The sequence below is a fragment of the Phascolarctos cinereus genome, unplaced genomic scaffold, assembly GCF_003287225.1.
Source record: "Phascolarctos cinereus isolate Bilbo 61053 unplaced genomic scaffold, phaCin_HiC Scaffold_726;HRSCAF=1367, whole genome shotgun sequence".
NCBI lineage: Eukaryota > Metazoa > Chordata > Mammalia > Diprotodontia > Phascolarctidae > Phascolarctos > Phascolarctos cinereus.
The window spans coordinates 41,342,907-41,355,611 of NW_027556098.1; the positions used below are offsets into that span (position 1 = coordinate 41,342,907).

General features: G+C 35.4%; 1 protein-coding gene across 1 annotated transcript in view; it reads left to right on the forward strand.

Annotated features, from left to right (window-relative positions):
* Positions 1-12,705, forward strand: part of DSCAM (DS cell adhesion molecule) — a 933,525-nt gene that overhangs the window by 588,745 nt on the left and 332,075 nt on the right. The window contains exon 10 of the mRNA XM_078146483.1: positions 2,996-3,115. Within this exon, the coding sequence (XP_078002609.1) occupies positions 2,996-3,115 (120 nt within the window). The remainder of the gene's footprint in view (positions 1-2,995; positions 3,116-12,705) is intronic.

The window sequence follows — 12,705 nt, forward strand, 5'->3', positions numbered from 1 at the left end:
GATGTGGTACCTCAGAGTTGTTTTGATTTGCATTTGTCTAATCAATAGTGATTTAGAGCATTTTTTCATAAGACTATAGATGGCTTTAATTTCTTCTGAGAACTGCCTGTTTGTATCCTTTGACCATTTATCACCAATTTTAATTTTCAAGAAGTTTTCTTCCTTAAGATCCTGGATCTCCTTTTCTAGTTGTTGACTTTTTTTTTTCATACTCTTATTTGGGTTGTTCTTATTTTTAAAATTTTTTCCTCAGTCTCTCTCATTTGATTTTTAAAGTTTTTTAAATTCTTCTATGAATTCTCTTTGGGTTGGTGACCATTTGACATTACTCTTTGGGGTAGAAGAGGCTTTTTTGCTTCAATATCCTCCTCTGAGATGAACCCCAGTCTTCTCTATTCCCATAGTAACTTTTTATGGTAGGGTTCTTTCTCCTTTGCCTGCTTTTTTTAATATATATAGCAGCTTGTTATTGTAATCAATTCTAGTCCTGGGGTGCTGGGGATAGTATCTCTGGCCTCAGATCATCCTTCATGTCTCCCCTCTGGCTGGGAACTGAAGCCGAGAACTCCATCCTTTATAAGTGACCACAGACAGCAGTGTCCCTACCCCACTGCTTCTACACTGAACTGGAGTATGCTGGTTCCTTCTCACCCAGGGCCATGTCTCAGCAGCACAGCTAGGCCTGGTGTCCCTTATCAGCAAAGATTCTCTCAGTCTTCCCCCATTCAGTTGCCCAACTCCCCACACTATCTAGGAGATGAAAATTCCTGTGGCTATGGCCAAGGCTACCTACCAACCCAGCTAGCCCCTGGGCTCACTGCTTGCTGTGTCATTGAAACTAGCATGATGGTATTTATGCTAAACAGAGACCAAATCTCAGATCTTTTCTTGTTTTCCCAGGAGGATTGCTATTCTGTCCCAACTCTTGTTTATTTTTTAACCACACTACATTTACCCTCAGGTGTTATTTTGTCTTATTTGTGGAGGAAATCTGGAGAGCTTGGAATTTTCTGACCTATTTTGCCATCTTCCCAGAATCCTCTGTCAACAAGTTTGACAATTATATCAAATCTTCAGATTTAAAAAACCTTAAGGATAATTAATACTTTATATGACAGGATGCAAAAAAAATGAAATTTAACAAGTTAGAACGTTGAGAGGAATTTAATTAGATTATCTTTCTCAGTGATAAATATGAAGACTTACACATGAGTGTAACTTGAACAAGAATTGACAGATACAGTTAAACAGAGATTAATATGAAGGAAAAAAGAGATCTGGCAGGTTTTTGTAAACTTAAAGGTTATTGTGGGTCATTATAATATGATAGCTCTGCAGCAAATCTGATCTTGCCTGCATTGTGTCCAAAAATAGGGAGGTGATATTCCTACTATAATCTCACCTGAACCCAAGTTACCAGGAGTATTGTGTTTAGTTCTTGGCACCACGTTTTTCAAAGGGTATCTGAAAAGCATCCAGAAAAAAAGAAAAACAGGATGGTTGAATGACATCATGGGAGGATCAGTTGAAGTAACTAGGGATGCTTAATCTGAAATTCCAAGTCTCCCAAGGGATACTTTGTTTGAGAGAGATTAAACTTGCTTTTTTGGCTGCAAAGAACAAGATTAGGAATGATGGGTAAAAGATACAAATGCAGATCCAGAAATAATAGGTGAAAGATACAAAGTAGGTCTAGACAACCTAAGGAAAAACTTAATTTTACAACTATTTAAAAGTGGATTAAACTGCTTTTGAAAGTAATGAGTTCTTCCTTACTAGAAATCTTCAAGCAAGTTTGGGATGATCACTTACTGATTACTTTGTAGAGGGCATGGTTGATCTAGGTGATTTCTGAGGTGCCTAAGATTCTTTGATTCTATGAAGAAAAGTCCTTCTCCCAATTCCCCATTCCTTCAACGATCTATATTCAGGTGAAAAAAAAATCATTCTCACAAATCAATTCATGCTTAGGCATTAATGGCTGACTTTCCTGAGTTAATGTGCTAACTACCCCTCCCCACCTCAAGGAAATTTTAACAGAAACCATATTTTAGAGTCACAATGCCTTAATTCAAATGAAGAAACTTCAGACACTGGATTTCCAGACTGTTCAAAGTGATATTTTATAAGCAAGAAGTGTCATGATCAGCAACCTTTACATTAATCATAACAAATACGCAATGACTTGTCCTTTGCATGTTGCTGCAGATCCTATATGGAATGATTCTCTCACCACTTGAAGTAGTGAACTAGAATTCAGAAGATCCACTCTTCTTCATCTCTGCCATTAACTTACTGTTTAACCTTAAGCAAGGCACTTAACCTCAATTGGTTACCCAATCATAAAATCATTTTGGACTTGGTGATCTTTAAGGTTACTTCTTCCTTTAACCCTCTTTTTCCTTATTTGTCACAGAACTGACACCTAAATGCAGTCAAGTAGCATATAAGGTTGAAATCTGTTGTTAGTCTAGCAAATCATAATGAATTTGACTATTTCATAATTAATAGTAAATTTTGGCATGAAATTTTATTCAATTTCTTATTCCTTAGTTTATACTAATGAAAAAAGGGAACACATACACAAAGTGCTCAAACTGTTCTAAGAAAAATGTTTTCATGTTTATTTCTCAATGAATAATTCCCATACTATTTTTCACAAAATCTATTCCTGAAGATGACATTTGACCATAAGAAATTGAATTGAATTGAATAATTGCCAAAATCTAACATTATGGTCCATGATGTAGTGTCCAGAACTTGACACTTTTTATCAACATTAGTTCATTATTGTAAACCATAAAATTTCAGTGGACCAGACTCCCATCTGCCCCCCACTCTGTATTTTCCAGTACCAAATTTCTAATTTTTATGCTATTATATATTCAAAGATTTCTATTTTTTTCAGGTTCATTGGAATTTCTGGGTTTCTCACTAATTTTCTGCTAAGCTGTCTTCTTCCTCTAAGTATTTAATCAATGTTTTCTCTTTTCAGTTCCACCTAAATTTGTGGTTCAGCCAAGTGACCAAGATGGAATTTATGGAAAGGCTGTCATCCTTAATTGTTCAGCAGAGGGTTATCCTGTGCCCACAATAGTCTGGAAATTCTCAAAAGGTATGAACATATTGGGTACTGGGTCTGCTTGTAAACTGCTATACACATAAAGTAATCAAGAATTATCTCAGCTTTGAGAAATTACCTTTCTCTAAATGAAAACTATGGAACCTGTGAAAAAATGGAAAGTTGTGGATCCAAATAATATCTATACTTTTGGGTTCAATCCCTTCATGTTGGTGCATTAAGTAAACACGTTTCCAGCTTTTTCTCTGATGCAGCTCTGATCTTATCTTCTTTAACAGAAGGTACCACATATTTATTGCCAAAAGCTATTTCTCCTCCAATTTTTAATATCTTTTTGTTTATTTTAGTTTGGGGGGGATTTTTGGCCTTTTAATTTTTAAAAGCTGTATTCAGTTCATTAATCCTCTCTTTTTTATATTTTGTTAATTGTATTTGTAGGGATATGATTTTCCCTGAAGGATACTTTACCTGTATCCCAAAAATGTTGGTACATTGTTCTACCATTTTTTCCACATTACTATTATTTCTAACATTGATTATTTGCCTTATTCATTAAGTTTTCATTTATGTCTATGTCTTATTTGTGGTCCCTGAACCACTGATCCTTTTTATTGTATTATGATCTTAAATTACGTTTTTATTATTTCTGCTTTTTTATGTTTGTTTGGAATACATGGTCAATTTCTGTAAAAGTTCTTTCTGGTATTGAAAATTTTGTATATTTTTTGGATCTTATTTAGAAGAATACATACATCTTTACCTACATATTTTCTCTTTTATTTACCTTTCTGTTAGACTTATCCAAAACTGAGAGAGAGACATTAATGTCCCCTGTCACTATTATGTTATTTTATGTATCTTCTTGTACAAATAATGTTTCCTTTATGAATTTAGATGCTGACATTTGGGACATATATGTTTATTTTTATGTTAGTTTTGATTCTGTGGTTCCTTTCAGCATGATGTAGTTTCCTTGTTTTTATTTTTATTTTTTCTTCCTTTTATTATTTGAATGTCCATTTTTTATTAGATAATATAGTTACAACTCCTGCTTCTTTTGATTCACTTGGTATATAGTAAATTTTCCCATCTCCTCAATTTTATTTCGTGTCTTTTTTTCAATGTTTCCTGTAAGCGACAAGTTATTGGGGTTTGTTTTCTTATTTAATCTCTCACTTTCATCTTAACTAGGCAATTGGCATAGAATATGTACATACAGAGAGTTTGGTGTAGAAATAACATTCAACTCAGAGAGGGAGAAAAGAAGGGTGATAGAGTCAGGGAAGGATTAATCATAAGAAAATCAAGCTGACAAAAACTAGCCAAGTAAATAGCTAAGTTCCAAATAACCAAGGCCATAAGGACTAATTATTGAGGCATCTAGCTGACTTTCACATGCTGTTATAATTTAACCTGGGATCATTGCTCTTGAAAGGGGAAGCAGGTCCTCCTAATTCTTACATTTAATTGGCTCTTCATTCTAATTCTGGCTTAGTCCAGGGAGATTGTTACTTTCACTGTTGCTAATTATTACAATGGTTATGGACTTGTGATCTAAAATAATTCTTAATAATTGTCCCTAACAAAAGGAAATGTCTTTTAAAAAAAGGAAGATGCATAATGTATAGACATGTATCAGGTATGATCCTTTCACTTTTTGACCCAGACAAGAGATAACAATGGCAAATGAGAGGAAATGAAATGGAAGGCAAAAATTAACAATAACCTACACAGTCAGGAAATATAGGAAAATTTCTACCATGGAACAACATCACCAGTAGCATTTCTAGGAGTGAGGCAAAAAAAAATAACAAAAAAAAATAGTGCCAGAGAGCAAGATCTAAGGCAGAAACTTAAAAACTATTTAGAAGAGGGAACCCAGAATAGGTTAGTTAGAATCTTTAATTCTATGATGAATACAAAAACTACATAAGGATGAAATATGAAGAAGGGCCATATACAGAAGGGGAAAAAGGTCTAAAATAAACAGAAGGGAAAGATAAACAATAAAGAGAAAAGGGGAAAGACATCCCTTTTAGAAAACAAGTACAGTAAATTATTTTTTTAAACCTAATAAACAAAACAAGTTAAAAGGGTAAAGAGGGGAGTGGGGTTTCACTTGACTACTTAGCTGAGAGAGGAAAAAAGGGCAGAACTAAATAACTAGTTAGAAGGCAAAAAAAAACCTAATAAGTAAAACTCTGAAACTAGAGGAAAGCTTAACAAATGGAAGGCTTGGAAAGGCCTCTTGAGTGAGAACAAGCAATTCAGTGAGAACATATTTATCATAAATTAAGCAAAAATAATGGAAGAGACAAAGTACTGTCCTTTAAGGAAAGAGGGAAAACCCTAATTAGATTGGATTATACAATGGGGTAAAGCAAAAAAAAAAAAACCTGACAGATTGGATAAGAAAATAAAACCCTTCAATCTGTTACTGACCAGAAACACACCTATAAAAAGACACACACTAAATATAGGAACAATTTTCAAAATTAATACCAATAGTAAAAAAATTGTTATTAAAATTTTATTAAGAAAACTATCCTTAAGACTCCTCTTAAGACAAATATAGTACTTGTACCTAAATCAGGAAAGTATAAAACACAGAAGGACGTAGAACAAGATAATTGATGAATAACAGTTGAATTTTTAAAATATAAAATCTTATCAGACTACAGCAATTCATCCAAGAAATCATTCATCGTATCTAAGTTTCAGGATTGATCAACATTAGAAACCAATTCATAAAATTAATTAAATTAAAATTAAAACTTCAAAAACTATAAGATTATCTCAACAAATGAAGAAAAAGCCCTACTTATGCTAAAGAAAGAAAGAAAAAGCATAGGCACAGAGAGAGTGTTTTAATAATATGAAATGCATTTATCTAAAACCAAAATTATGCATGATACGCATTGGGATTACATTAGAACAGAGGTATAAAACTCATGGCCCATAGACCTCATATATTTGGCAAAACTCCTGAGAATGACCTGAACTAGATTATAATTTAACTTGGAAATGTTTAGCAAAATAAATAAAAATCCGATACAACATAGCTAATGTTAATTTGTGATTTTCCAAGTCAATATGAAGTCTGCTAGAATCTACTTCCATCAGAGTTTTACACCTCTGCACTAGAACTTTTTCTAACAAATACAGGAAAAAAGCAAAAATGTCCACTTTCCCCACTATTATTTGGTATCGTACTGGAACTGCTAGTAATAGCAATGAGAAAAAAGAAAGAAATTAGAGGAGTAAAGGGAGATAAAACTACAGTCAATTCTGGGGGGAGGTAACATTCATAGAAAATGGCACAAAAGTCAAAACCACAAAGGTCAATATACTTAACCTATGGGAAACAGGAGGTTAAGTCCCCATGAGCACCAGAAACTGGAATCTTTCAATTGAGAAAACTGAAAATCCATTTTTAAGCATGTAGTTCTTTATAATAAAACATCAATTTCTGATAATATGTACTGTTTCTAACATGGTAACATGAAATAACTCATAAAATGCAGTACAGAAAATAAAATTGTTAACGTGGAAAACATTTTTTTCTTGTTAGTAATTCCCTAAAATTCTGACATTTTGTGTTGACATCTCAATTAAAATAAAATTAAAAAACATTGATTTTAGATAACATTCACTTCTCATAACACATGACATCTACAGTACCATGAATGCTATACAGCAAATAAAATTCGTAAAAGTAAAATATTTTTAACCTAAATCTTACCTTCCCCTCTCAGATGGCAGTGTGAGGATGTTGTACTGTATAATATATTGCTATAAACCTCTCTATCTTGGCCATCCTCTGAAAACCAAGGAAGAGGTTTCTGGGACTTTAATCATTGCTGTCAGAAGATGCCAAGACTGGCCAAGACTGGTGAAGTCTTGACATCTCCAACACTCTGTCCTTCACAGCTGGTGAATGGCATTGGAGAGTATGAAGGATGCACCAGCTTGAAATAATTCATCAGTAACATCTGTTTCATGTGCTGTTTAAGATCCTTAAGGGTCTCGGAGTATGGGAGCATAGCAGAGGTGAGCTGATGTTTAACCTTGAAGCTGTGATGGATAATGGGATTGGCAAACAATGATATACGCAACAAATGCATAGTTGCTCTTTACAATGGTAGGGTAATAAGACTAATGGAAAGGTCTAGAAGGATATCCACCATTCCACAATCTTGTATGTACTGTAACTCTCATTTTTTTTCTCTATTGCACATGGCTATACATATGCATGGTTGCTGATGTGAAGATGAAAATGGGAAGTTGCAAAAATTAAATATACAAATGTTGAGGATTGATTACCTCTTTTTGCTGATGATTTCTTTTTTTAGCTTGGCAAATCCCAATGATTTGCAGAGATACTAATCAAGATAAAAGCTGTAACAAAGTTGAAGGCTACAAAATAAAATCTCAGTAAATCAACTGTATTTCTATAAAATAACAAAATCCAAGATGCAATAATATAAAGGGAAATATCACTCAAATTAACTACAAAATGCATAAAAGATCTGGAAAATTAAACTTCCAAATTATGTAAAATATTTGTATAAATTCAACAACAAGATGGACCTTAAAAAATAAAAAATAGTTTAAATAACTGAATTCAAGGGGGAATGTAGAATTTGGTGTAGTAGCACATTCTACTCAAGAATGATACAAATAGGAGTAGGAAAAGAAGAAAGAGGAGTATAGGGTGAAGGTATACTGGCTAGAAAATGGATAGTGATGAGGATATTAAAACAACAAAATACAGGATAAGAACCTATAATAAAGAGGGAATTTGAAATATGGTGAAGAAAAAGTATAGGATAATGGAATGGAAAGACATACACAATTATAACTGTGAGTGTTGAATAGGATAAATTCACCCATAAAATGAAAGAGGACAGCAGAAAGGATTAGAAAGTAAAATCCAAAATTATGCCATTTATAAGAAACACATGGGAACATAAAAATTAAAAGGTAAAATAAGGGGTGGAAATAAAAAGTATCACCCTTTAAATTAACACAAAAACATCAGATTAAAAATTATTTCATATAAGACAAAATTAAAAAATAGATTTAATTAAAATATATAAATGGAAACTATATTTTGCTAAAAGACAACATAGACAATGAAATAATTTCAATATTTAATACATATGCAACAAATGACATATTACATAGTTATTGTCCTTTATATTCAAAGAAGAACAAAATAATATCACTACATTAGGGTCAAGATGCCATGTGTCCAACTGTTACTTACTAACTGTTTAGTTAATATATGCAAAAATGTGGTACATAAAACAGGGGGTTACCTTACTGAAGTGGTCTAGAAATTCTCAGACAGATACAATAATAAAGCGTTTTCAAAAGAATATTAAATGGTGGCTTGTCTTAAACATGCGTTTTCTAGCTGGTTGAGGAGTGTACCTAAAATGTTCAGACCTAATGTGGCTGATCAGAAATATATGAGCTCAGAAGTTCAGACACAAATAGTCTGCATTAACATTTGTAGTGAAGACATTTCTAAATTTCTGCATATCATGTTTCTTTTCTGCTTTGCTCATAAAACACAGAGCCTTTTTTCATCTGAAATCACCCATGCTGGGTGGTTTTATGACAGTGGCTCCCATGTCTCATGATTGATTCCAAAGATTATCAGAGAGATCTTGAGAGTGTCCTTATATTGCTTCTTCTAATATCCATGTGAATGTTTGCTGTGTATGAGTTCTCTATAAAATAGACTTTTAGGCAAACATTCGTTTGACATTTGAACAATGTAACAATGTGGCCAGGCCATCAGAGCTGTTTGGCAGTTCAGTTCAAGAAAGGACCTCAGGGTCCAGTACCTTATCTTGCCAGGTGATCTTCAGAATCTTCCTAAGACAGTTCAAATGGAAATAATTCAATTTCCTGGCATGGCTCTGGTATACCACCCTGGTTTCACAAGCATACAACAATGAGGTCAGCACAATGGCTCTGTAGACCTTCAATTTGGTAGGCAATCTAATACCTCTTCTTTCCCACACTTTCTTTGGAGCCTCTCAAACACTAAGCTAGCTCTGGAAATTTGTGTCAACCTCATTATCAATGTGTACATCCCTGGAAAGTACACTGCCAAGGTAAATGAAGTTGTCCACAGCATTAAAAAAATTTTCCATTGCTGTAACTGATGGCTCCACATATGAATAATGTGGTACTGTCTGGTGGAGATCCTCTATTTTCTTGGTCTTAATTATCAGGCCAAAATCAGCACAAGCAGCAGAGAATTGATCCATACTTTGTTGCATCTCAACTTCAGAGCCTGCACTCAGTGCAAAGTCATGTGAGAACAAAAAATGACACACCAACACTCACTCCACTTTAGTTTTAGCTTTTAACCTTTTCAAGTTAAATAATTTACCATCAGTGTGGTAGCTGACATTGGTACTGTGTTCGCCCTTATTGATAGCATTTGACAACATCACTAAAAACAGCATGCTAAAAAGCATAGTAGTAAGACACAGAACCACTTCACTCCATTGATGACTGGGAAAGCTCAAAAGCATCATCCATTATGCAGAACCCATGCAAGCATGCCTTCATGGAACTAGTATACAATACTGATAAACTTCTCCAGGCAATTAATTTTGCCATGATCTTCTACAAGCCCTCATGATTGACAGTATTGAAGGCTTTGGTCAGATTCAGAAACACTGTGTACAGACCTCTGTTCTGATCCTTGTACCTCTTCTGGAATTGTCAGACAGCAAACACAATATCTACCATTCTTCGGCCCTTTCTGAAACCACATTGGTTCTCTGGTAGGTGACCATTTTCTAAGTGAAGTATCAGTCAATTAAGGAGGATTCTGGCAAGAATCTAGCCAGCAATGACTAAGAGAGATCCTTACCTTTGCAATTGTCACAGGAAAACCTATTTCCTTTTCCTTTATAGAGATGGACAATAGTAGCATCCTTGAAATTCTAGAGGATAACCTCCTCCTGCCATATAACTCTGAAGATTTCATCAGCTTTTTTTTTTTGGTGAGGCAATTGGGATTAAGTGACTTGCCCAGGTCACACAGCTAGTAAGATTTCATCAGGGGGCAGCTAGATGGCACAGTGGATAGAGCACCGGCCCTGGGTTCAGGAGGACCTGAGTTCAAATCCGGCCTCACACACATAATACTTACTCTGCACCACACATCACCTTCATTACTCTCACATTCTGTCTGTCTCTTCTTTTAATGACATACTCTATTAACTGTTAATATTTGCTGTGAGAGTGTATCCACGAAGCTTTATTGCATTTAAGAAACAGAAGACAGTGCTGATGATGATAGACGCACAAGTCTTCAGTATAAGTGACCATTGCTATTGCTATTTCCAACTCCATTCTTCCCAAGGACTCCCTGCCACATCTGATAGTCTGTACCTACTCTAGCATTAGAGTCACCCAGAATAACAAGCTTGTCCTCTTTCAGCACATTGATGATTAGGGTCTCCAGGTTTTCATAAAATTTTTCTTTGACTTCATCAGGGTTCATCATGGTAGGAGCACATGCATTGATGATGGTATCATGACACTCCTGCAAGTGGCAATCACATTGTCATAAGCCTGCATTTCCTCCTTTGAGGAGGCATAAGAGCTAATTGACTAGATTTCATTGCAAAACATACCAGCAAGAGAGCTAAGTGGTGCAGAGCACTAGCCCTGGAATCAGTAAGACCTGAGCTCAAATCTTTCTTCAAATACATAACACTTACTAGCTGTGTGGCTCAGGGCAAGTCACTTAACCCCAATTGCCTCACAAAAAACAAAATGCAGAAACAAAACAAAGCAAAACAAAAACCTATATACCAGCTTCATGTCACTCACCATCATTGTTGCCACTCCAAAAAATAAACAAAAAAACACATAACCAACTCCAACTTGAGTAAGCTGACTTTCATTTGCTAGCTTTGTTTCCCTGAGGGCTGCTATTTGGATTTGATACTTCCTGAGTTCTCTCACAATAGCAGCTGTTTGTCTTTCAGATCTATTGTATTTCATGTTGTCCAGAAGCAAGTGCATATTCCACATATCAATGGTGAATGGAGTCATCTTTGCAGAAGTTTTTGTACATTTTTTTTTTATGATTTAACTCTAGGGTAGATTCTCTGCCTGCTATGGTAAGCAGGCCAGTGTTAGGCTACTGTTAAGAAGAAAACTTTAGGACACCTTTTCTAGCCCTTTCCTCACACTAGAAAGTAAGCAGTATGGTCCTTCAAAAAGGCTACTCAGGGGGAAGCTAGGTGGTGCAGTGGATAGAGCTCTGGCCTTGGATTCAGGAGGAACTGAGTTCAAATCTGGACTCAGACACTTGACACTTACTAGCTGGATGACCCTGGGCAAGTCACTTAACCCCAACTGCCTCACCAAAAAAGCAAAAGAAAAAAAAAAACAACAACAGTAAAAAGACTGCTCAGGGGCAGCTAAGTGGCACAGTAGATAAAGCACCAGCCCTGGACCTGAGTTCAAATCCAGCCTCAGACATATGATACTCACTAGCTGTGTGATTTTGGGCAGTCACTTAACTCCTTTGCCTTGCCAAAAAAAGCAGACTGCTCAGACCCCCAGGGACCTGCCAAATCTCACTGCTGCTTCAGTTCAGTGAGCAGACAACCTTATGATGTGGAACATCTGCATGCAGGGTTGTGATTGCAGCTCCCAATGTAAACCTGTTGCTTTGTCACTTACCCTTTTCCAGATGGCTTCAAGGTAGGTAAAAATGGTAAAATGGTGTGGGTGATATATTTTGACTCATGAATAAATTAGATTTAAGTTAGGCAGAGTTTTATGAAGTCATAGGCCTCATTCTTTCTTCCTGTCATCAAAATCCAGTGGCAGGACAAAAGTCAAGAGGACTGATCATGTCTTGTGATGGCTCAGGATGCAGTAGATGACCTTAGTGTCTTCTATGTCTAATGAAGCTCCAAATGCTCCACATTTCCTATTTCATCAGCCTTCATAGCCCATGGGAACAAATTGTTCACATCTGCTGGGGATGTCTTCACATACTTGAGATAGTAACCCACCCAACTCAGCTATGGGTTTGAGGCCCATCAGTTCCTCCAACATGGTTTAGCTGGTCTGCTGAAATAGTTTTATTGGATTGTGGCTGTTGTGCATGCTACAGCTTCTTGGAGACGCAGGTGAGAGTTGGGTGGCAAGTGGACACCAAAGGTAAAAGCAGCCCTAAAAAGGGCTCAGTAGCCCTTGCACCAAAGGCACTAGTCTTCCCGTAACACCCTGTACACTCCAACATAACATTTAAATATTTAAAGGAACAACTAAATAAATTAAAATGATAAATGAACAGCAAAATTATAATGCTGGTGTATTAAAGTACTCCTTCCAGCCCTAGATACATGTGGTGGTGTTTTTTTAAAGAAAGAAGTTAAAGATTTGAATAGAATTTTAGAAAATTCAGATATGATAGTGCTTTGGTGATTATAGATTGATAAACATTTGTGTACTTATATACATATACACACCTATACATATGTATGCAATGGTATGTATAATCCCAGCCATATATGGCACTTACAGAAGAACTGATTATGCTTTAGGACACAAAACACTCATAAATAAAA